Below are 24,609 nucleotides of genomic sequence, written 5' to 3'. Positions count from 1 at the left end.
AAAATAATCGTGGACAGGAAAGTATATTTCATTTATTCCTCCTTAAGAAATGACAATTAACACATTGAGTATTTTTATTACACAAAGGAATCAAATGAAATTAGCACTGTAGCAGTAAGGAAAATCTTACATAAAAATATAAATATGAACAAACTTATTGAATCTGAAGATCAAACTTAGATGAACTGATATTTATTTGAAATCTCTGTACAGGGAGGGATCAGTTAAAGTTTCACGCCAGCACGCTTGAAGGTGACATTAATTAATATTAATACAAACTATGATATATATAACAACACTATATTAACAAGGTTAAAACAAAGACTTTTTATATATTTTCTTAATATATAAAAAATTTCACAAAAAAAAAGAGTGAACTGACCCGCTTTAACGTCCCTCTTCGTTCACAACTACCGTGTGCTGCCAGGATTTACTACTATAAAGACGGAAAAAGCTGCACAGGTTAAAATAAGACTACCGTCAGTGCGAGAGAAGTTAAAATATTAACGTTTCGTCAATATCTAAAAACAGCGTCTGAGTTCAGTTTGGACTCTTCACAGCATCTGTGTATTCGTCCAGGCTGTTGGAAGCAGTTCTAGAAGTGTCCCAGTCTGTGTTTTGTCAACGAAGGAATAAAAGGTTAACAGCATAGCTATGGGCGCTCATGCACAGCCTGGTCTAAATCAGTAGCCCGGGGTAGTCTATAGTCGCCCCAAACAGAAGGCGTTTGTTATAATTATAACAGTAGGTATAATTTGATTGGTTAAAATAATGAAGGGGTGTCGCCGCAAATCAATTTGGTTCTCCCTTGTTGGTGCTAAGGCGTAGTCCCCCGCCTCTTGGCACTGGAACCAGGAAGTGACAAGGAGCCGCTCCCAGTCACGCTCCTCCTCTGATGGTTACTGGAAAAATCTCCCTACCATGACAGTTCGATTTTGTTTTTTCATAAACTAGCCTTGACTCGGCTGACGCCTTGTGGGTCAGTGTTGTTGTTCATTGGAGTAAAGAATATTGTGTTCCTGCTCTATTGGCTGTATGTTCTTTTTGTGTAAACATTCAGATCCTCCAAACCAACACAACGCCACTCTGTCTGTCCTCCAGAGCTTATCAGACCTTTTATCAAGACAGGTGTGAGACTGACCAGCTATGTGAAGCACACACATTTGTAGCTAACTTCAAGATTAACACTATGCAACGAGGGTTATTATAAATCATGATGGGAAAGCCATTTATCTGGCCCAAACTGCTCCTGCCCCAACCCTCCTTTCATTTGTTTTGAGTACAGTTCCATAAACATCTTAACAGACAAGCTAAAATTTTAAATCCAAACAGTTGTCCCAGTGTGTGTTCTCCAGGCAGTCACGCAGCTCCTCCATAGCTTCTCTGCTGCTCCAGTTCTGACATCTCAGCACATCAGGTTTAGAAATGTTGAGTTTCTGTCTGTAAGCCGGGATCAGATGAATGAGAACGTGGTCAGATCGACCCAGAGCAGGATGGGAAACTGCATGATACGCCTTGCTGATGGTGCTGTAGCAGTGGTCCAGAGTCTTCTCCCCCCTAGTCGGGCATTTGACTAACTGTTTGTATTCGGGGAGTTTGTGAGATAAGTTGGCCTTATTAAAGTCCCCAAGGACAATGACAGTGGAAGACTTGTGCTCTCTCCTTCTCTTCACTCTTTGTATCTGCTCAGCGAGTTCACGTTGAGCCTCGCGCACGTTAGCCTTTGATGGAATGTAAACTCCGGCCAGAATAAAAGACGTGAATTCACGGGGAGAGTAGAACGGTCTGCAGGTGATGAAAAGAGTTTCCAGGTCCGGAGAACAGGATTTTAAAATCACTTCTACGTCGCTGCACCAGCCATGGTTTATATAGAAACAAATCCCTCCACCATTTTTTTTGCGTGAGAGGATCGGGTCGCGGTCTGCACGTAACAGCTGAAAGTCGGTCAGCTCTACAGCAGAGTCCGGTGTAGCTTCGGTCAGCCACGATTCTGTAAAACACAAAACAGAAGAAAGAGCAAAGTCTTTTGTCGTGATGAGATGGCGCAGTTCTTTCATCTTGTTGCGCAGTGAGTGGACATTGGAGAGGACTATCATCGGTAGAGGAGAACGTAATCCTCTCTCCAAAGTATCAACACTTGTCTTGTTCCAATCCCCGGGTTCATCCAGAGAGATCTGTGTGAGGGGAAATCTCACAATGTCAGTTTCAAATCAACCTCATGGAGACATTTCGATGTCTTTCCAGGTCAGATCCTCGACTCACCTGAAGGTCTGAGTTTCTGTCCAACTCAGCGATGGTCTTCTCGAGTTCTTCAGTTTCTCTTTTCAGCCTCTGAAGCAGATCCTTTCCTTCTCTCTTTACCCTTTGTCTCCTTTAAGGTCAAATACAGGTCGTTACACTGATGGATCAATAATACGTCTGACCACACTTCACTGTGAGCCACGTAGAACCAACCTCTCCTCCACAGGCTGCAGAGCTCTTTGCCGAGCGTCCTCCACGACTTTCTTCACCTCGGAGAAGACGTTGTTGATCTCCATCCACTCGGTGTCCAATCTAACCTGATGATGGACAGTTGACATTTCAAAAGAAACATGGACAGAAACCATATTGGAAAGTGAATTCTTACCTTCAAGCCTTTCACAGATAATTCCACTTCTGCCATCTTGAGTTTCCTAATTTGAATTATCTGCTGTAGCTCCGCCCTCTTGTTGTCTTGCTGTGCCTTAAAGGAAGAAAGAGGACAAATACATAAAGTGTAATAGAACCATAGGCACGAAAGATGGTCGACGTGTCTCCACTTCCTGTTGTTGCATGAAAATGAAGCTAAAATATTCAAATATTCTGCTGCTGCCATATTGTGCAGGTGATTTGGAGCGAATCTCTCTCAACTGTCAATCATAACATTCCACCCATTTTAATCTCATCACAATAATAAGGAAAAAGTCTGAGAAGAACTTTGCAATATTTATGAGAATAAAGTCACGTTACGAAAATCGTGAAACCCGACTATATTTTCTCATTAAATTACAAACTCATTCTTAGCATTTTACAACTTTATTCTTGTTTTCATCATACTCTGATGTAAAAATTACATTAAACATCTTTAAGAAAATGTTATTTAACGTGTACTTTGCCTTTAAGACACAGGTTTGCAGCCATTTTCTTTACCCATCTTTCACACATGCCCCAAATATATCTTTTAAAAAAAGGATTCATTATTTGGTGACCATGTGGTGTCTGTACCAAATTTCAGATTTTTTAAGATTGATGACCCAATAAACTGTTTCATTCATTGTTATTAGAAGTGTAATAATAACCTTCATGAGCAGTTTTTCCGTCTTCCTCTGCTCCTCTTCTTCCTCCTCTCTTGGATGGACGGCGGTCGTTGGAGGCGTCGTCTATGAGGAGGAAAACATTCGGTAATATAATGATGAAGAATCAAACTCTTTGTTCTTACGATCTGATTCACAGGATGAAGCTGCAGTAGCTCCCCAGCGTGACGTCTCAACAGGTCAAAGATCTGAGCCTGCACCTGATCGGCGCCGGTGGAGAACTCGAGCGCTCGACGAGGTCGGTACGTGTTGGTGGCGGTTTGATGACGTGGGGGGGGCTCAGGAGTCTGGAAAACTGTGGAAACAAAGCTGTCAATCAAAGCTGCTGTAATGTATTTATTCGTGTGATGTTAAAACTCGTACATGGTTCTCTTGTCTTGTCCACAGTGACGTCGTCAGCTGCTGGATGAATGTGGCTGGTTAGCACATTTCCCCTTTTTTGCAGCATATAAATATTAATATAGTTTGTACATTTACGAAGAACCACTCACCAGACTCTGTAGAAGTCATCACAGGCTTGTTCGGCTCGTTCAGATTGATTGGATGTTCCATGGAGGAAGTTTGAGCGAACATGTTCAGTATCTGTTGAAAAACAAGTTTTGACATTTTTTATGCATGAAGGATCTTTGTCAAAGTGTAAGTCCCTGTGAAGAAACTTTTATTCTATCAACTCCGACCTAACTTTTTACTGCCAGCTCTGTATTTGCTGCTTTTACACTTTTATTTTCATTTCCTTGATATGTCTTATATGTGTTGACTCAGGCACTGACCGTACACTAGTATCATCTCACTGCTGCTGGTGACTGTCACAAACAATGTCTGCGCTGACACACCATTGGTGACACCTGCAAGACAATCCAGCCTTGGGTGCTCGGTGTGTGTGTGTGTGTGTTTGTACGTGTGTGTGTACGTGTGTGTGACGTCAAACAACAGAAGCTCAGTATGACAGGAGCCAATCTTTCATGAATAAACTGTAGCTGTGGAGTGAGTGGAATCAATAATAACTAACTTTATTTATAAAACACAAGGTGCTTGACAAGTTAAAAGTAAAGTGTTTAAACCAGTAAAAGCAGCAGAATCAAAGTGAACTGACCCCTGGGGGGACATGTTGTATTATAGTGGCAACAAAGAGGTCAAATATAGATTTAATAGAACCTGAATTAAACTTTTAACTAACCAGGAAAAAAAAACACTTCTGTACTGACATCGTGTTCTGTGAGAGGATGTTGGACATGAACAATTTAACATTTACTTTTTTTCTACATTTACAACAGGAAACTTGATTGTTTCCTTCTGACAGCAGCATTTTGAAGTTTAATATTTATTAACACATCCTACTGTGTGTTTTCTACCTGCAGCATCACAGCCTGAAGAGTTTTATCAAACATCCCTGAACAAGAACAAGTTTCATAATTCATCCTTTAACTTTCACGGTTACTAAATGTCACAAAGTTTTTTATAAAGTTGATAAAGTCTCACCGTGCTCTGAAGCCTCAAGCTCCTCAGTCCGAGTGATGATCTCTCTGTCGTTTCCCGACTCTCCTCCTCTGTGTTCTCTCTCTTCAGGTTATTCACTTTTGTTTCATGCAAAACAAACATCAGGTTAAACTCGCTCTCAGGAGATTTACCATTTGCATTTACAAACTACAGCAGCGGCAGACACATTTAGACACTAACTTTACAAGAGTAGCGATGAAGTTAAGTCAAAGTAGGTCATTTTACAATTACCTAATAATTTTAGGAGAATACAGTAATAAAATGTAAGTAAAGTAAAAAGAATAAAGTTGTAATTTAGTGAAGAAACTGATAAAAACTGAAGTTAATTATCATCATGAGGTCATGAATACGACATTTTGCTCAAACTTTTCACGGGAATATGAATATGAACCAGTTTCTATTTTTGGAATTAGGTATTTTTATTTGGTCCTTTCATCCAAACACGTTTTGGTCAAATGAGAAATCAGAAAACCACACTGTACTGAGCAACATCAAGTTTCACATATGTACAAAAAAAGCCTCAAAGTGGGGACAGATGATTTTAATGATCATAAAACACATAAAACAATACATTGAAATCTGTATCATCTGTCTCCATAGCGCCTCTAGTGGTCAAACAGGACACCATGTGTACAAGTTCATTGGTTGGTAAATAATCACATGACAGACTTTTGTTTCTACTCTAAAACAATAATGTGTTAAAATGAAGGAAATGACAGCTCCCACAAGTAAAGAGAGAAAATATGATCGCCCCCTGGTGGCTGGCTGTAGAATAGGTCATAAACTGCACCTCCTCTATGTTAGCGAATGGGGCATGGACCAATACATTAATCATGGAACACGATTTTAAATCAAATGACTTCACCAGCTGTATCCTCTGGAGCGCCCCCAGGTGGCTGGCTGCATATAGGGCATAGCTCCATGTTAATGGATGGGACCTGGACCAACCCAAAAAGTCAAAGTACCTCTGGCTAGCTTGTACATTGACTAAGAACCACTCACCAGACTCTGTAGAAGTCATCATAGGCTCGTTCAGCTGGATTGGACGTCCCGTGAATGGAATCAGAGGAGGGTAACTCCTCCTCTCTGGGACCATCACTACCTTCGCTATGCATCCCCTCTTCCCCTGGTGGATCCTCCGGCCCTGATAGGTCGTCACTTTGGACCATCCACACACACAGACCCGAAGGCTCTCATCTGAATCGGCTGAATCAACTGTCTTTTTGTTCCTTTTCAAACACGTATTTTGAGCTGAAACTATTATATATTCAATATTTGGTATTGACTTTTTGCTAGCGTCAGTCCTTTAATTTCACTCATTTTAGCTTTTTCGCAGCAAATAAATTGGAGACAACAGTGATATAGTTTGTACACGTATTAAAAACCACTCACCAGACCAGGTGAAGAAGTTCCTCTCAGGCTGGTTCAGATAGATTGGACTTTGCTTGAAGGTAATTTGAGGCATGAAGGTCATTGCATTCCTCTCTGGGATCCTCACTCCCCTCTGGGTGCATCCCATCTTCCCCTGGTGGGTCCTCAGGCCGTGGTAACTCGTCACTTTGGACCAACCACACACACAAACCTGGAAGCTCATGTCGAACGTGTTCAGTGTCTGTTGAAAAACACGTTTTTAAATTTTTATGCATTAAATATGTGATTTATTCTGAAGCAGAACTGAATCCAACATGGACAGTTTCATACTCTGCTCAGTTTTGTGGCAAATGAAATTAATTTTAAAAAATTGGGGGATTTACTGAAATGTTTTTCTCTGGATCTTTGTCAAAGTGTAAATCCCTGTGAAGAAACTTTTATTCTCACAAGTCCAACATAACTTTTTACTGCCAGTTCTGTATTTGCTGCTTTTACACTTTTATTTTCATTTCCTTGATATGTCTTATATGTGTTGACTCAGGCACTGACCGTACACTAGTATCATCTCACTGCTGCTGGTGACTGTCACAAACAATGTCTGCGCTGACACACCAGTGGTGACACACCTGCAAGACAATCCAGGCTTGGGTGTTCGGTGTGTGTGTGTGTGTGTGTTTGTACGTGTGTGTGTACGTGTGTGTGACGTCAAACAACAGAAGCTCCTTATGACAGGAGCCAATCTTTCATGAATAAACTGTAGCTGTGGAGTGAGTGGAATCAATAATAACTAACTATCTATAAAACACAAGGTACTTGACAAGTTAAAGGTAAAGTGTTTAAAACAGTAAAAGCAGCAGAATCAAAGTGTGCTGATCTCTGGAGGGACATGTTGTATTATAGTGGCAACAAAGAGGTCAAATATAGATTTAATAGAACCTGAATTAAACTTTTAACTAACCAGGAAAAAACAAAATATTCTTCTGTACTGACATCGTGTTTTGTGAGAGGATCTTGGACATGAACAATTTAACATTAACAATTTTTTTTACCTTTACAACAGGAAGCTTGATTGTTTCCTCCTGACAGCAGCATTTTGAAGTATTATAATTATTAACATATCCTAGATAACACATGTTTTCTACCTGCAGCATCACAGTAAAACAATATATTTCGCTCTGTGGTAGTAAATGTGTGTATCCCTGAACAAAAACTAGTTTCATAATTCATCCTTTAACTTTCACAGTTACTAAATGTCACAAAGTTCTTTATAAAGTTGATAAAGTTTCACCGTGCTCTGAAGCTTCGATGCTCCTCAGTCCGAGTGATGATCTCTCTGTCGTTTCCCGACTCTCCTCCTCTGTGTTCTCTCTCTTCAGGTTATTCACTTTTGTTTCATATGAAAAAAACAGGTTATACTCGCTCTCAGGAGATTTACATGCATTTAAAATTTGCAAGCTACAGCAGCGGCAGACACAGTTAGACACTAATTTGACAAGAATAGCGATGAAACTTAAAGAGAATTGAGTCAAAAATACACAAACAAAGAAGAAGTTTTACAAGAAAAGTCATATTTTTACAGAAATAAAGTCAAAAGTCATAACCTATAAGGATAAAGTCGTAATTTTACAGAAGTTAAAGGGGACGTATTATGAACATTCCACTTTTGTAGTGCTTCTACGAGTTAATTTGGGAATCTAGCATGTCTACCGTCCCAAAAGCTCTGGACACCTCTGAACGTTGACTCCACAGTGTGGAAGGCTCAAAACGATATGGTTGCAAGATTATATCTTTGTCTCCAGTAGCCATATTTCTACAGAGGTAATGGATAGCTAAAAATCTAGGCGCTTGTATCTCATGAAGGAGGGATGAGGGGAGGGGGGGTGAGAGGCGAGCTGGCCTCCGACACTCTGGTGGAGTTTATCTATGATGTAAGAAGTCTGTGGTCATCACATGTTTACACAGGGCAGCTGCAGTGACACTGGTCTGTATAATAATCCATTAATTCCACTGGTCAGGTGATCGAGGAACCAGTGGAGATCATCGACAACGAGCGCGAGCTGAAGGGCTTCCACAACATCGATGAGGTCATCAAGCTGGTCGGCTACTTCAAGAGCGAGAAGTCTCCTCGTAGGTGGAAGTGGACAGGCTTCAGATCAGTTACTGTGAATACTTCCTTCAGTTCTATCTTCTTCTGCCTGTTCTCCATCCAGACTTCATTGAGTACGATGATGCTGCCGAGGAGTTCCACCCCTTCGTCAAGTTCTACGCCACGTTTGACCCCAAGGTTCGAACTTCAATATCAAAGGAGAGCAGCAGAGCAAAAATCTGTTCTATTAAAATGTGAATATTTTCTGTTTCTCCTCTCGATTCACTGACTTCAGATCGCCAAGAAGCTGAAGCTGAAGATGAACGAGGTGGATTTCTACGAGCCGTTCATGGAGGACTCCGTCACCATTCCAGGGAAACCCCACATCGAGTCGGAGCTGGTGGAATACATCGAGCAGCACGACAGGTTCCTGCTCCACAAACAACTTATCTCCACATTTAGCAAAAACACAAGATCAGCATTTCAATATTTAAGTACGTAACATTTGAATTTGATTGTCTTAATGCTTCAGGCCCACTCTGAGGAAGCTGGAGCCTCACAGCATGTACGAGATCTGGGTAAGAGACTCATATGTAATTAAAGAGATTCAACAATATTCATATTTCACCTTGATGTAAAGAAATGGACATGTCCCCCGTCTCTCTGTTTACAGGAGGACGACATTAATGGAGAGCACATTGTTGCCTTTGCTGAGGAGGATGACCCTGGTTATATGTTTTATTCTTTATTTATAATCATAGCTCTGATATTATCCATACAGGACCCCCCCCCCCCCCCCCCCCCCCCCATCCACATACCTGACCTTTGACCTTTCCTCTAGATGGTTATGAATTCCTGGAAATCCTGAAGGAGGTGGCACGTGAGAACACCGACAACCCAAACCTCAGCATCATCTGGATCGACCCCGACAACTTCCCCTTGGTATGAACCCCCCCCCTGAACATATGGCTACATATTAACACTGATGAAAATTGCTGCTAATGTCTAATGGTATCATAACATATATTATATCATTTGATGTGATATCTCTGTGGTTTCCAGCTGGTGCCGTACTGGGAGAAGACGTTCGGTATCGACCTCTCTGCTCCTCAGATCGGTGTCGTTGATGTCGAGGATGTAAGCAAACTCCCCCCCCCCCCACACACTAAATCCTAAAACTAAATAAATGCTGCAAACTTGTTCGGAGTATTACCCAGAACAAAAACTATACACTTAAAAAAGTTTGGTTTTATGTGCATGCTATCCAGCTAGCCCTTTCTTGTACCGTCGTGCAATACCATGTTATACCACAAAGGGCGATAGTGAGACATTGCAGCATCCTGCTCACACATCAACATAAGTAGCAGCTGTGACTAACCATAAGCAGATCAGGTCAATCGCCCCCTGGTGGCTGGCTGCATTAAAGGGCCCACACCCTGCCTCTTCCATGTTAGCTGATGGGACGTGGACCAAACTAAAAAGTCACGTACATGTTGTGGAACTGATTTGTCCTCTGGTGATTTAGTGAAATGTCTCTGTCCGTCCTCGACAGGCCGACAGCGTGTGGCTGGAGATGGACGACGAGGACGACATGCCCACGGCTGACGAGCTGGAGCAGTGGGTCGAAGATGTTCTGTCTGGAAAGATCGACCCAGATGATGATGATGATGATGATGAAGATGATGACGATGATGATGATGATGATGAAGATGACGACGATGATGATGATGATGATGATGATGATGACGAGGACGATGATGATGATGAAGACGATGACGACGACGATGATGATGATGATGATGATGATGATGAAGACGATGACGACGATGATGATGATGATGATGATGAATAAATGTTTACTTCATTTTAATTTAGCCAGAAATGGCGAAAGCTAAAAGTAGAACCATTTTTTTCTAACACCAGCAAACACACTGTCACACAACTCACGACCCTCTGGGAAACTTTAACTGTCAGTTAGCGAGGCAGAGGGTTCGATTCCCTGCTCACCAACAGCTCTGGCGTTTTCTACCTTTTGTCACAGGGTTGCCCCCCCGTTCTCATTTCCTCCACTTTACTGTAATCCTGTTTCCATGATGTTTTCTACCTGATGACGAGAAGAAACAAACTCGCTCTTGTACTATTTTGAAAAGAGGAAAACCTGAACTCACTGGACAGTCTTAAAACTGAAATCTTGGAAAACCATCATAATACCAGAAAATAAAAAATACTACAATACAAGTTGTTTCTGCTCTCATATCAAAAATGAAAAAGAATAATTCCAAACCAACGCTGTAAATATACTGCTATACGTGTGTGTGTGAACTTATTTTTGTTGACTCTTTAACCAGCAGAAAAACTGACCTTGTCAGGACCAGCAGACCTTATGGGGACCAGCGTCCTTATGAGGTCCTGGTTTTGGTTTGGCTGTCCACAATGAATGGAAGTGAATGTACTGTCATTATACTGTGTACTTGTATGTATGTGCATTTATCTATCTATTTAGATAGAAAAAAATCATGGACAGGAAAATATATTTAATTTATTCCTCAAAAGAAAAGACAATGAACACATTGAGTATTTTTAATATACAAAGGAATCAAAACAAATGAGCACTGTAGCAGTTAAGGAAAATCTTACATGAAAATTTTATTATGAACAAACTCCCTCCCCGTACAATCCCTGTACGAGGAGGGATCAGTTAAAGTTGCACGGCAGCATGTTTGAAGGTAACATTAAATCTGCCAAGACATGAGTAATTAAATACAAACTATGATATATACATATGGAGTATTTTTATTATACAAAGGAATCAAAAGAAATTAGCACTGTAGCAGTTAAGGAAACTCTTACATGAAAATATAATTATGAACAAACTTATTTAGTCTTAATATCAAAGTTAGATGAACTGATATTTATTTGAAATGTCTGTACGATGTAGAGGAAGGGATCATTCAATGGTTTATTGCTCTGAATCAAATGCTTTAAGGTAATGAATCATCCCGTATAACAACTAAAGCGCTTTAACTTTCCTCTTTGTTCAAACTACTGTGTGCTGCCAGGATTTACTACCATAAAGATGGAAAAAGCTGCGCAGGTTAAAATAAGACTACCGTCAGTGCGAGAGAAGTTAAAATAGAAACAGTTCGTCAAAATCTAAAAACAGCGTCTGAGTCGGGTTCAACGTAGCCTTTGCTCTGATTGGTCGGCGGTCTAGGACGCGTGGTGCACGGCTCATTCGTTCTATTGAGGCTTTTGTTTCCCTCAAAATGGACGGGGAGGCACTTTTTTCCAACCATATCACAGGCCACAATCACAAACTGTTGAGTCTCAGTTACCTTAATACGTGTATTAAACCTTTGTTTCCTGGTTTCATTTTTTGGAGGACACTTGGAGGATAACACTTCAAACACCAGCATTTTCAAACTGCTGCTGCACAAGTTACCCTTCACATAGAGGCCAGACCGGCTGCAGATCTGCAGGACGTCCTTCGTCATATTGGCCAGGATGAACGACTGCTTCGGTGTTCTGCACCAGAGTCCTTTGTCTCTTAGATAGCTGCACAATGAGATCATCACATTGTTTAAAAATTCAACCCCTTTATGAGTATATTAACTGTATCTACTGATGATTTGTAATGATAAATATAATGATGCTCTTTGATATAACACAGTGCTGTTGCTGACATTGCCTCTTTCAAAATGCAACAATCTATAAAATAATTGAATTCACCTTTTCCAGTCTTTTATAGAATTCAAGCTCCTGTCTTCTGGAATGATGTGTCTTTCCGTAAAGTTTTTGTATTTCTGTTCAACGCTCCTGTGGTGACAGGGCTTCCAGTAGTTAGGCTTCTCTTGTTTGCTGGTAAACATCGTTTGGACGACAGTGAAGATGATGCCAGTCAGGAGAAGGATCTTCATTTTGTGTGAGTGTGAGAGAAAGATTATTACACAGGGTTTTTGAGCAGAACAATGTGTTGTTCAAAAACAATATTTATTCAGTATTCAACATTATTCGTCAGTGCAGTTTTTCGTTCCAAGGATCAAAGTTGACAACCAGGATGATATACAACTTTATTCTCTTAATTTATTTCTATATTCTTACGATATTACATCTTTATTCTATTGATTTTCTTCCCTTTAAGTGGCTTTAATTCTCCATCATAATGAACCATTACCGATATTTAAATTTTTTTCTATACAGTGCTTTGAATATTGTCATAGATATTATAATTACCAAATCACTTTTACTCCTTAATACAGTGTATATAAATACAACTGGTACATTAGAATCAGCCGGACTGAAGATGAGGTCAGTTTTATAATTTATAAAATTACTCTTGAGGCTGAGTTTAAGTTAGAAAGTATCAAACTTTAAATTGAATGTTAGAGAGAGACCTTTTCTCACCTTTCTCTGCAGCTGAGTTCGTCTGGAGAGGATGAAGTCTGTGCAATAAGTCAGGAAATGTTCATCTTTTATAAACATCTCAGCGTCCAAGAGTTTGACCACAAGAGAAAGACATCCAATGAAGATGCAGCAAACTCGTTTCTCACCATATATGTCTGTAGTTAGTGTGCAGATAGCGAGATACGGTCAGAGTGTGTGTGTGGTCTTCTGATATGTGATGATGTGCACGTTTGTGGTGAGTTCCGTGGGAAGTTGTCTAGCTCTAGCTCCTGTCTACCTCTCGTCTCTGAATCAGATCACGAGTCACTAAAGTGTGAGAAGATGCTCAAACCCTTCGTTCAGTAAACACAAGCAGGCGTGGGCGAGGGGGGTCGTCAGGTTATAAAGTTTTATTTGTTTACACCAACACCACAGAAATAAAGGACATAGAACAAAGCTCTCGTCATTTAAACCCTCTTCCTGTAACATGATTTATGAAATACAGTTTACATTAAACCACAACCAACAGACAACAACATCTTAGGAATATATATTTGATTATGTATGGAAGAAATATAATTCAGCCCTTGAACACCTGAGCACCCACATGCACCTACATACACATGTCAGCTCACTTAGGGCTGTATCATCTGGAGCGCCCCCCGAGTGGCTGGCTGCGTATAGGGCATAGCTCCATGTTAATTGATGGGACTTGGACCAACCCAAAAAGTCAAAGTACCTGTTAAATAAAACGACTCAGGCTCCAAATGATGAAAAAACCACAAGATAAGATAAGATAATAAAATAAAATAAGATTCTTTATTATCCCTACAAGGGGACATTTATAGGCATCACCCGTATTCAACATATTTTGCCTTCATATTTTTAACAGGAGGAAGTGGAGACAAGTCGTCCATCTTTATCTGCGTCTCTGATAATGTCATAATATAATATATTGTAATTTTCAGCCACTGTAACGGACACAAGCTTCATTTACTGTCTTTCTACAGGGGAGATGATCAGAGGAGCTGCATTCTGACCATTTTGTTGGAGATGTGGACTGAAGTACGGGAAGATCTCTCCACCGAACAAACACTCAGTGAACGAGTGAATGTGAGACTGAGCGATCGTGTCGTAGAAGGACAAGAGACCCTCCTCGTAGTCCACGAACACCCCCACCTTCTGAGGTGTGTCTCTCAGGGACAGGCGGACGCGTGGAGCTGTCAGGGCTGCGAAACCTTTGACCCCATAGTGTGTGTGTGTGGGGGGGGGGCTGTCTGGGACCATTTTGTGGGTGTCTTTGTGCAGGCTGGGAAAAAGAGGTGTGATAGCTGTGGAGGGGGGTTGGGAATGTGGGTTAGGGTTAGAACTGGTCCATCGTCTGTCGAATCTGCAGTAAAAGTTATTCAGGTCGTTTGCAAGTTTAAGGTCTTGGGGGAATTTGGTTTTGCAGCAAGTTGTTGGTTCAGCTTCTTTTTATACTGTTGTTTGGCCTTCTTCATCTCCTCAACAAACAAGTTTTTAATCAGTTTGAACTCATCCATGTCCCCACTCTTGAAGGCCGCCTCTTTCTCCAAATAACGCTGTTTGAGTTCTGCTGTGAACCAGGGCTTGTCGTTGTTGTAACTCACCCAGGTCTGTGTCGGAATACATCTGTCTTCACAGAAGCTGATGTAGGACGTCACAGCATCTGTGTATTCTTCCAGGCTGTTAGAAGCAGTTCTAAAAGTTTCCCAGTCTGTGTTGTCCAGGGAGTCACGCAGCTCATCCACAGCTTCTCTGCTGCTCCAGTTCTGACATCTCAGCACATCAGGTTTCTGTCTGGAAGCCGGGATCAGGTGAATGAGATTGTGGTCGGATAGACCCAGAGCAGCATGGGAAACTGCATGATACGCCTTGTTGATGGTGCTGTAGCAGTGGTCCAGAGTTTTCTTCCCCCTAGTCGGGCATTTGACAAACTGTTCGTATTCGTGGAGTTCCTGAGGTAAGTTGGCCTTATTAAAGTCCCCAAGGATAATGACAGTGGAAGTCTTGTGCTCTCTCCTTCTCTTCACTCCTTGTATCTGCTCTGCGAGTTGTCGTTGAGCCTCGCGCACGTTAGCTTTCGGATGAATGTAAACTCCGGCCAGAATAAAAGAGGTGAATTCATGAGGAGAGTAGAACGGTCTGCAGTCGATGAAAAAGGTTTCCAGGTCCGGAGAACAGGATTTTAAAATCTCTGTCACGTCGCTGCACCAGCCATGGTTTATATAGAAACAAATCCCTCCACCTCTCTTTTTGCCTGAGCGTTTCGGGTCGCAGTCTGCACGTAACAGCTGAAAGCCGGTCAGCTCTACGTCAGAGACCGGTGTATCTTTGGTCAGCCACGATTCCGTAAAACACAAAAAAGAAGAAAGAGCAAAGTCTCTATTTGTCGTGATGAGAAGGCGCAGTTCATCCATCTTGTTGCTCAGTGAGTTGACATTCGAGAGGAGTATCATCGGTAGAGGAGAACATAATCCTCCCTCCAAAGTATCAACACTTGTGTTGTTCCAATCCGTGGCTTCATCCAGAGAGATCTGCGTGAGGGGAAATCTCACAATGTCAGTTTCAAATCAACCTCATGGAGACGTGACCATGTCTTTGCAGGTCAGATCCTCGACTCACCTGAAGGTCTAGGTTTCCGTCCAACTCAGCGATGGTCTTCTGGAGTTTGACAGTTTCTCTTTTCAGCCTCTGAAGCAGATCCTTTCCTTCTCTCTTTACACTTTGTTTCCTTTAAGGTCAAATACAGGTCGTTACACTGATGGATCAATAATACGTCTGACCACACTTCACTGTGAGCCACGTAGAACCAACCTCTCCTTCAGAGGCTGCAGAGCTCTTTGCTGAGCGTCCTTCACGACGTTCTTCACCTCGGAGAAGACGTTGTTGATCTCCAGCCACTCGGTGTCCAAGCTAACCTGATGATTGACAGTGGACATGTCAAGAGAAACATGAACAGAAACCATATTGGAAAGTGAATTCTTACCTTCAAGCCTTTCACAGATAATTCCAATTCTGCCATCTTGAGTTTCCTAATATGAACTCTGCACTGTAGCTCAGCCTTAAAGGAAGAAAGACGACAATTAAATAAAGTGTAATAGAACCGTAGACGTCAAAGATGGTCGACGTGTCTCCACTTCCTCCCGTTGCATGAAAATGAAGCCAAAATATCCCAAATATTCTGCTGCTGCCATCTTGTGCTGGTGATTTGGAGCGAATCGCTCTCAGCTGTCAATCATAACGTTTCACAGCATTTTAATCTCATCACAATAATAAGGAAAAGTCTGAGAACAAATTTGCGATATTTATGAGAATAAAGTCACATTACGAAAATCATGAAACACGACTATATTTATTTATATTAATTATATTCTTAGCATTTTAAGAATTTATTCTTGCTTGCTTCATTCAAAATTACAGTAAACATCTTTTAGAAAATGCTTTTTTACGTGTACTTTGCATTTAGCACACAGGTGGCGTCCATTTTCTTTCCCCATCTTTCACACATGCACCAAATATATTTTTAAAAAAGGATTCATCCTCTGGGGACCATGTGGTGTCTGTGCCAAGTTTCAGATTTTTCTGAGTGATGACCCAATAAACAGTTTCATTCAGTGTTATTAGAAGTATAATAATAACCTTCATGCGCAGTTTTTCCGCCTCCCTCTGCTCCTCTTCTTCCTCCTCTGTTGGATGGACGGCGGTCGTTGGAGGCGTCGTCTAAAAGGAGAAAACATTCGGTAACAAAATGATGAAGAATCAAACTCTTTGTTCTTACGATCTGATTCACAGGATGAAGCTGCAGTAGCTCCCCAGCGTGACGTTCTAACAGGTCAAACATCTGAGCCTGCACCTGCTCGGCGCCGGTGGAGAACTCGAGCGCTCGACGAGGTCGGTACGTGTTGGTGGCGGTTTGATGACGTGGGGGGGGCTCAGGAGTCTGGAAAACTGTGGAAACAAAGCTGTCATTCAAAGCTGCTGTAATGTGTGTATTCGTGTAAAGTTAAAACTCGTACATGGTTCTCTTGTCTCGGCCGCGGTGATGACGGCAGCTGCTGGATGAATGTGGCCGGTGAGTGTCTGCGGTGAATGGTCGATGGGAGGCTAAGAAAAGAGATTCAATCGTTTTCAGTCTGAAGGACTTTACAAACTTCTTACACTCAATAATTGCAATGATTGAAAAAAAGTGGCAAATGAAGTTTACAGGAATAAAGTTATCAGGCTCGCTCAGCTGGATTGGACGTCCCGTGGGGGGGGTTTGACGAGGGTAACTCCTCCTCTCTGGGTCCATCACTCCATTCTGCATGCATCCCATCTTCCCCTGGTGGATCCTCAGGCCGTGGTAACTCGTCACTTTGGACCAACCACACACACAAACCTGGAGGCTCATGTCGAACGTGTTCAGTGTCTGTTGAAAAACACGTTTTTTAAATTTTTATGCATGAAATATGTGATTTATTCTGAAGCAGAACTGAATCCAACATGGACAGTTTCACACTTTGCTCAGTTTTCTACTAAATGTATCGGAGTTTAATCTTTTGGAATAAGAACTTTATCATTCTCACATTGACTATCCGCGTGATTTTTTTTATTTAAACTTTTTTTATAATACAGAATTGTGGCAAAAGAAAATAAAAAAAGATTTTGTCCATAACTTTTATGTGTCAGATAGAAAAGTTTTAACACTTGGATTTACTGAAATGTTTTTCTCTGGATCTTTGTCAAAGTGTAAGTCCCTGTGAAGAAACTTTTCTTCTCACAAGTCCAACATAACTTTTTACTGCCAGTTCTGTATTTCAGTCAGACTAGTCACGTTCGATCATGTAATATATTTATTACAACAGATTTAGTGTTTGGCGTCTGGGCTCCAACTTAATCACTTCCCCATATGATTACACAGGAATGATTGGAGTGATGAGCAAATGCTTGTAACCCCCCGTTGGAGCCTACAGGTGAATGCTAGGGTGGTGGAGGGACTGAAGCAACAGGAAGCAATACTGCAGCAGCAGTGCAAGCAAGAGGGGTTGATGGGAAATGTCTCTCTGGTTAAATAGACCACCTGATAAGGTGGGTGTGTATTATAGATGGTTGTGGAGATTGAGGCATGTCACATGATGTATGTCACATGATGTATGTCACATGATTGGCGCAGCGCAGCTCGAGTTGCCTGCCAGAACTAGCTCGCAGGCGTCGCCATATTTGCTGCTTTTACACTTTTATTTTCATTTCCTTGATATGTGTTATCTGGATTGACTCAGGCGCTGACTGTACACTATCATCTCACTGCTGCTGGTGACTGTCACAAACAAAGTTGTGTGTGTGTGTGTGTGTGTGTGTAATCTCAAACAACAGAAGGTCAGTATGACAGTTTCAATTAATAAACTAACTGTGAAGTGAGTTGAATCAATAATAACTAACTTTATTTTTAAACAAAAGGTGCTTAACAAGTTACAACTAAAGTGTTTAAAACAGTAAAAGCAGCAGAATCAAAGTGGGCTGATCTCTGGAGGGACATGTTGTATTATAGTGGCAACAAAGAGGTCAAATATAGATTTAATAGAACCTGAATCAAACTTTTAACTAACTAGGAAAAAACAAAATATTCTTCTGTACTGACATCGTGTTTTGTGAGAGGATCCTGGACATGAACAATTTAACTTTAACAGTTTTTTTACGTTTACAACAGGAAACTTGATGTTTTTCCTCCTGACAGCAGCATTTTGAAATATTATATTTATTAACACATCCTACTGTGTGTTTTCTACCTGCAGCATCACAGTCAAACAATATATTTCGCTATGTGGTAGTAAATGTGTGTATCCCTGAACAAGAACAAGTTTCATAATTCATCCTTTAACTTTCACAGTTACTAAATGTCACAAAGTTCTTTATAAAGTTGATAAAGTCTCACCGTGCTCTGCAGCGTCGATGCTCCTCAGTCCGAGTGATGATCTCTCTGTCGTTCCCCGACTCTCCTCCTCGGTGTTCTCTCTCTTCAGAACGTTCACTTTTGTTTCATGCGAAACAAACAAGGACTCCTCCTTCTCAGAATATTGACCAACTGCATTTATTAACTACAGCAGCGGCAGACATCATTTTACAAGAGTAGCGATGTAACTTAAAGAGAATTGAGTAAAAACTACACAAACAAAGACAAAGTTTTACAAGAAAAGACATATTTTACAAGACAAAAACCATAACTCTATAAGGATAAAGTCGTAATTTTACAGAAGTTAAGTCAAAGGAGGTAATTTTACAATTAAATCATCATTCTATGAGAATAACGTAATTAAAATGTAAGTAAAGTAAGAAGAATAAAGTTGTAATTTGGTGAAGAAACTTATATAAACTGAAGTTAATTATCATCATGAGGTCAAAAATGTAACATTTTGCTCAATCTTTTCACGGGAATATGAATATGATCCGGTTTCTATTTTTGGAATTAGGTATTTTTATTTGGTCCCTTCACCCACACACGTTTTGGTGAAATGAGAAATTAGAAAACCACACTTTACTGAGCTACATTAAGTTTCACATATGTACAACAAAAAATGTCTTCTCAGCCTCAAAGCTGTGACAGATGAATTTAATGATCATAAAACATATCAAACTAAATATTGAAATCTTTAACATCTGCTTCCATAGCGCCTCTAGTGGTCAAACAGGACACCATGTGTACAAGTTCATTGGTCAGGTTATAAAGTTTTATTTGTTTACACCAACACCACAGAAATAAAAGACATAGAAAAAAGCTCTCGTCATATAAACCCTCTTTCTTTAACATGATTTATGAAATACAGTTTACATTAAACCACAACCAACACACAACGACATCTTAGGAATATATATTTGATTATTTATGGAAGAAATAGAATTCAGCCCTTGAACACCTGAGTACCCACATGCACCTACATACACATGTCAGCTCACTTAGGGCTATATCCTCTGGACCGCCCCCAGGTGGCTGGCTGTGTATAGGGCATAGCTCCATGTTAATGGATGGGACATGGACCAACCCAAAAAGTCAAAGTACCTGTTAAATAAAATGACTCTGGCTCCAAATGATGAAAAAAGCAAAAGATAAGATAAGATAATAAAACAAAATAAGATTCTTTATTATCCCTACAACGGGGACATTTATAGGCATCACCCGTATTCAACATATTATGGCTTCATATTTAACAGTAGGAAGTGGAGATGTGTCTTCCATCTTTATCTGCATCTCTGATAATGTCATAATATAATATATTGTAATTTTCAGCCACTGTAACGGACACAAGCTTCATTTACTGTCTCTCTACAGGGGAGATGATCAGAGGAGCTGCGTTCTGACAATTTTTTTGGAGATGTGGACTGAAGTACGGGAAGATCTCTCCACCGAACGAGCACTGAGTGAACGAGTGAATGTGAGACCGAGCCGTCACGAGACCCTCCTCGTAGTCCACGAACACCCCCACCTTCTGAGGTTTGTCTCTCAGGGGCAGGCGGACACGTGGAGCTGTCAGGGCTGCGTTACCTTTGACCCCATAGTGTGTGTGTGTGTGGGGGGGGGGGGGGGGGGGGGGGGCTGTCTGGGACCATTTTGTGGGTGTCTTTGTCCAGGCTGGGAAGAAGAGGTGTGATAGCTGTGGAGGGGGGTTGGGAATGTGGGTTAGGGTTAGAACTGGTCCATCGTCTGTCGAATCTGCAGTAAAAGTCATTCAGGTCGTTTGCAAGTTTAAGGTCTTGGGGGAATTTGGTTTTGCAGCAAGTTGTTGGTTCAGCTTCTTTTTATACTGTTGTTTGGCCTTCTTCATCTTCTCAACAAACGACTTTTTAATCAGTTTGAACTTATCCATGTCCCCACTCTTGAAGGCCGCCTCTTTCTCCAAATAACGCTGTTTGAGTTCTGCTGTGAACCAGGGCTTGTCGTTGTTGTAACTCACCCAGGTCTGTGTCGGAATACATCTGTCTTCACAGAAGCTGATGTAGGACGTCACAGCATTTGTGTATTCTTCCAGGCTGTTAGAAGCAGTTCTAAAAGTTTCCCAGTCTGTGTTGTCCAGGGAGTCACGCAGCTCATCCACAGCTTCTCTGCTGCTCCAGTTCTTAGATCTCAGCACAGCAGGTTTAGAAAGTTTGAGTTTCTGTCTGGAAGCCGGGATCAGGTGAATGAGATTGTGGTCGGATAGACCCAGGGCAGCGCGGGAAACTGCATGATACGCCGTCTTGATGGTGCTGTAGCAGTGGTCCAGAGTATTCTCCCCCCTAGTCGGGCATTTGACTAACTGTTCGTATTCGGGGAGTTTGTGAGATAAGTTGGCCTTATTAAAGTCCCCGAGGACAATGACAGTGGAAGACTTGTGCTCTCTCCTTCCCCTCACTCCTTGTATCTGCTCAGCGACTTGACATTGAGCCTTGTGCACGTTAACTTGTGGGTGGATGTAAACTCCGGCCAGGATAAAAGAGGTGCATTCAGGGGGAGAGTAGAACGGTCTGCAGTCGATGAAAAAAGTTTCCAGTTCCGGAGAACAGGATTTTTTAATCACTTTCACGTCGCTGCACCAGCCATGGTTTATATAGAAACAAATCCCTCCAGCTCTCGCTTTGCCTGAGAGGATCGGGTCGCGGTCCGCACGTAACAGTTGAAAGCCGGTCAGCTCTACGTCAGAGACCAGTATATCTTCGGTCAGCCCCGATTCCGTAAAACACAAAACAGAATAATCGGCAAAGTCTCTATTTGTCGTGATGAGAAGGTGCAGTTCATCCATCTTGTTTCTCAGTGAGTTGACATTGGAGAGGAGTATCCTCGGTAGAGAAGAACATAATGCTCTCTCCAAAGTATCAACACTTGTGTTGTTCCAATCCGTGGCTTCATCCAGAGAGATCTGCGTGAGGGGGAATCTCACAACTTCAGTTTCAAATCAACCTCATGGAGACGTGACCATGTCTTTGCAGGTCAGATCCTCGACTCACCTGAAGGTCTAGGTTTCCTTCCAACGCAGCGATGGTCTTCTGGAATTTGACAGTTTCTCTTTTCAGCCTCTGAAGCAGACCCTTTCCTTCTCTCTCTACACTTTGTTTCCTTTAAGGTCAAATACAGGTCGTTACACTGATGGATCAATAATACGTCTGACCACACTTCACTGTGAGCCACGTAGAACCAACCTCTCCTCCACAGGCTGCAGAGATCTTTGCAGAACGGTCTCCATGACTTTCTTCACCTCGGAGAAGACGTTGTTGATCTCCAGACACTCGGTGTCCAATCTAACCTGATGATGGACAGTGGACATGTCAAGAGAAACATGAACAGAAACCATATTGGAAAGTGAATTCTTACCTTCAAGCGTTTCACAGATAATTCCACTTCTTCCATCTTGAGTTTCCTAATATGAATTCTGCACTGTAGCTCAGCCTTAAAGGAAGAAAGACGACAATTAAATAAAGTGTAATAGAACCGTAGACGTCAAAGATGGTCGACGTGTCTCCACTTCCTCCCGTTGCATGAAAATGAAGCCAAAATATCCCAAATATTCTGCTGCTGCCATATTGTGCTGGTGATTTGGAGCGAATCGCTCTCAGCTGTCAATCATAACGTTTCACAGCATTTTAATCTCATCACAATAATAAGGAAAAGTCTGAGAACAAATTTGCGATATTTATGAGAATAAAGTCACATTACGAAAATCATGAAACACGACTATATTTATTTATATTAATTATATTCTTAGCATTTTACAACTTTATTCTTGCTTGCTTCATTCAAAATTACAGTAAACATCTTTAGAAAATGCTATTTTACGTGTACTTTGCCTTTAAGACACAGGTGGCGTCCATTTTCTTTCCCCATCTTTCACACATGCCCCAAATATATCTTTTTGAAAAAGGATTCATCCTCTGGGGACCATGTGGTGTCTGTGCCAAGTTTCAAATTTTTCAGATTGATGACCCAATAAACAGTTTCATTCAGAGTTATTAGAAGTGTAATAATAACCTTCATGCGCAGTTTTTCCGCCTCCCTCTGCTCCTCTTCTTCCTCCTCTCTTGGAGGGACGGCGGTCGTTGGAGGCGTCGTCTAAAAGGAGGAAAACATTAGATAATATAATTATGGAGAATCAAACTCTTTGTTCTTACGATCTGATTCACAGGATGAAGCTGCAGTAGCTCCCCAGCGTGACGTTCTAACAGGTCAAACACCTCTGTCTCCACCTGATCGGCGCCGGGGGAGAAATCGAGCGCTCGACGAGGTCCCTCCGTGTTGGTGGCGGTTTGATGACGTGGGGGGGGCTCAGGAGTCTGGAAAACTGTGGAAACAAAGCTGTCAATCAAAGCTGCTGTAATGTGTGTATTCGTGTAAAGTTAAAACTCGTACATGGTTCTCTTGTCTCGGCCGCGGTGACGTCGGCAGCTGCTGGATGAATGTGGCTGGTTAGCACATTTCACCTTTTTTGCAGCATATAAATATTAATATAGTTTGTACATTTACTAAGAACCACTCACCAGACTCTGTAGAAGTCATCACAGGCTCGTTCGGCTCGGTCAGATTGTTTGGATCATCCATGGAGGAAGTTTGAGCGAACGTTTTCAGTGTCTGTTGAAAAACAAGTTTTTACATTTTTATGCATGAATTTTGTGATTTATTCTGAAGCAGAACTGAATCCAACATGGACAGTTTCACACTTTGCTCAGTTTTCTACTAAATGTATCGGAGTTTAATCTTTTGGAATAAGAACTTTATCATTCTCACATTGACTATCAGCGTGATTTCTTTTATTTAAAAAAATGTATAATACAGAATTGTGGCAAATGAAAATAAAAAAATATTTTTCATAACTTTTATGTGTCAGATAGAAAAGTTTTAACACTTTGATTCACTGAAATGTTTTTCTCTGGATCTTTGTCAAAGTGTAAGTCCCTGTGAAGATACTTCCAACATAACTTTTTACTGCCAGTTCTGTATTTCCTGCTTTTACACTTTTATTTTCATTTCCTTGATATGTGTTATCTGGATTGACTCAGGCGCTGACTGTACACTATCATCTCACTGCTGCTGGTGACTGTCACAAACAATGTCTGCGCTGACACACCTGCGGGGACACACCTACAAGACAATCCATTCTTGGGTGTGTGTATGTGTGTCTTTGTGTGTGACGTCAAACAACAGAAGGTCAGTGTGACAGGAGCCAATCTTTCATGAATAAACTGTAACTGTGGAGTGAGTGGAATCAATAATAACTAACTTAATTTATAAAACACAAGGTGCTTGACAAGTTACAATTTAATAGAACCTGAATCAAACTTTTAACTAACCAGGAAAAAACGAAATATTCTTCTGTACTGACATCGTGTTTTGTGAGAAGATCTTGGACATGAACAATTTAACTTTAACAGTTTTTTACGTTTACAACAGGAAGCTTGATTGTTTCTTCCTGACAGCAGCATTTTGAAGTATTATATTTATTAACACATCCTAGATAACACAAGTTTTTTACCTGCAACATCACAGTAAAACAATATATTTCGCTCTGTGGTAGTAAATGTTTGTATCCCTGAACAAGAACAAGTTTCATAATTCATCCTTTAACTTTCACAGTTACTAAATGTCACAAAGGTCTTTATAGAGTTGATAAAGTCTCACCGTGCTCTGAAGCTTCGATGCTCCTCAGTCCGAGTGATGTTCTCTCTGTCGTTTCCCGACTCTCCTCCTCTGTGTTCTGTCTCTCATCAGGTTATTCACTTTTGTTTCATATGAAACAAACAGGTTATACTCGCTCTCAGGAGATTTACAAACTACAGCAGCGGCAGACATCGTTTTATAAGAGTAGCAATGAAACTTCAAGAGAATTTAGTCAAAACTACACAAACAAAGACGGAGTTTTATAAGAAAAGACATATTTTACAAGACAAAAGTCATAACTTTATAAGGACAAAGTCTTA

The 24,609-nt window shown here is 41.1% G+C and overlaps 3 protein-coding genes and 1 long non-coding RNA gene across 8 annotated transcripts; 1 reads left to right on the top strand and 3 right to left on the bottom strand.

Moving 5' to 3' along the window:
- Window positions 1–18: 18 nt before the first annotated feature.
- Window positions 19–12,202, bottom strand: LOC128430166 (uncharacterized). 3 transcript variants are annotated; one of them, XM_053416148.1, is made up of 14 exons: window positions 12,016–12,202; window positions 11,729–11,841; window positions 7,489–7,584; window positions 6,750–6,826; window positions 6,222–6,441; window positions 5,832–5,987; window positions 4,812–4,906; window positions 3,824–3,914; window positions 3,533–3,627; window positions 3,318–3,398; window positions 2,627–2,722; window positions 2,455–2,558; window positions 2,263–2,371; window positions 19–2,174 (listed from the first exon to the last, which is right to left on the bottom strand). In XM_053416148.1, the coding sequence occupies exons 5-14, from the start codon at window positions 6,421–6,423 to the stop codon at window positions 1,311–1,313; spliced, it is 1,893 nt and encodes a 630-aa protein (XP_053272123.1). In that variant the 5' UTR covers window positions 6,424–6,441; window positions 6,750–6,826; window positions 7,489–7,584; window positions 11,729–11,841; window positions 12,016–12,202; the 3' UTR covers window positions 19–1,310. The 3 variants fall into 3 exon arrangements, with proteins under 3 accessions (XP_053272123.1, XP_053272122.1, XP_053272124.1); XM_053416147.1 differs by lacking the exon at window positions 6,750–6,826; XM_053416149.1 differs by lacking the exons at window positions 5,832–5,987; window positions 6,750–6,826.
- Window positions 12,203–13,064: 862 nt separating this feature from the next.
- On the bottom strand, window positions 13,065–24,378 carry LOC128430167 (uncharacterized). 2 transcript variants are annotated; one of them, XM_053416151.1, is made up of 9 exons: window positions 24,311–24,378; window positions 16,898–17,101; window positions 16,710–16,797; window positions 16,547–16,641; window positions 16,333–16,413; window positions 15,680–15,754; window positions 15,508–15,611; window positions 15,316–15,424; window positions 13,065–15,227 (listed from the first exon to the last, which is right to left on the bottom strand). In XM_053416151.1, exons 2-9 carry the CDS (start codon window positions 17,081–17,083, stop codon window positions 14,076–14,078), a joined length of 1,890 nt encoding a protein of 629 aa, XP_053272126.1. In that variant the 5' UTR covers window positions 17,084–17,101; window positions 24,311–24,378; the 3' UTR covers window positions 13,065–14,075. The 2 variants fall into 2 exon arrangements, with proteins under 2 accessions (XP_053272126.1, XP_053272125.1); XM_053416150.1 differs by lacking the exon at window positions 24,311–24,378 and adding an exon at window positions 18,605–18,742.
- On the top strand, window positions 17,914–23,260 carry LOC128430177 (uncharacterized). 2 transcript variants are annotated; one of them, XR_008333966.1, is made up of 3 exons: window positions 17,914–18,048; window positions 19,997–20,158; window positions 22,821–23,260. It is a non-coding gene; the product is annotated as an uncharacterized LOC128430177 (long non-coding RNA). The 2 variants fall into 2 exon arrangements; XR_008333965.1 differs by having other exon boundaries at window positions 21,765–22,836.
- Window positions 19,384–22,848, bottom strand: LOC128430172 (uncharacterized). The gene is made up of 5 exons (XM_053416156.1): window positions 22,667–22,848; window positions 22,013–22,087; window positions 21,841–21,944; window positions 21,649–21,757; window positions 19,384–21,560 (listed from the first exon to the last, which is right to left on the bottom strand). Exons 1-5 carry the CDS (start codon window positions 22,670–22,672, stop codon window positions 20,394–20,396), a joined length of 1,461 nt encoding a protein of 486 aa, XP_053272131.1. The 5' UTR covers window positions 22,673–22,848; the 3' UTR covers window positions 19,384–20,393.
- Window positions 24,379–24,609: the final 231 nt, after the last annotated feature.

Source organism: Pleuronectes platessa, chromosome 23 (assembly GCF_947347685.1).
Source record: "Pleuronectes platessa chromosome 23, fPlePla1.1, whole genome shotgun sequence".
NCBI classification, from domain to species: Eukaryota; Metazoa; Chordata; class Actinopteri; order Pleuronectiformes; family Pleuronectidae; genus Pleuronectes; species Pleuronectes platessa.
The sequence above is the reverse complement of the archived record's forward strand: the minus strand, read 5'-3'. Positions and strand labels throughout refer to the sequence as shown.

What these genes read in the sequence shown, in the direction of transcription:
- LOC128430166 (XM_053416148.1), bottom strand. Translation starts at nt 6,423, where the DNA reads ATGAGCTTCCAGGTTTGTGTGTGTGGTTGGTCCAAAGTGACGAGTTAC. An exon ending in GCTTGAGGCTTCAGAGCACG is followed by an intron (nt 3,915 to 4,811) that starts GTGAGACTTTAT and finishes GTTTTTCAACAG; the next exon opens with ATACTGAACATGTTCGCTCA. An exon ending in CTGCAGCCTGTGGAGGAGAG is followed by an intron (nt 2,372 to 2,454) that starts GTTGGTTCTACG and finishes TTGACCTTAAAG; the next exon opens with GAGACAAAGGGTAAAGAGAG.
- LOC128430167 (XM_053416151.1), bottom strand. Translation starts at nt 17,083, where the DNA reads ATGAGCCTCCAGGTTTGTGTGTGTGGTTGGTCCAAAGTGACGAGTTAC. An exon ending in TCTCCACCGGCGCCGAGCAG is followed by an intron (nt 16,414 to 16,546) that starts GTGCAGGCTCAG and finishes TTCTCCTTTTAG; the next exon opens with ACGACGCCTCCAACGACCGC. An exon ending in ACGGAAACCTAGACCTTCAG is followed by an intron (nt 15,228 to 15,315) that starts GTGAGTCGAGGA and finishes CCCCTCACGCAG; the next exon opens with ATCTCTCTGGATGAAGCCAC.
- LOC128430172 (XM_053416156.1), bottom strand. An exon ending in TATCTGTGAAACGCTTGAAG is followed by an intron (nt 21,945 to 22,012) that starts GTAAGAATTCAC and finishes GTCCATCATCAG; the next exon opens with GTTAGATTGGACACCGAGTG. An exon ending in AAGGAAACCTAGACCTTCAG is followed by an intron (nt 21,561 to 21,648) that starts GTGAGTCGAGGA and finishes CCCCTCACGCAG; the next exon opens with ATCTCTCTGGATGAAGCCAC.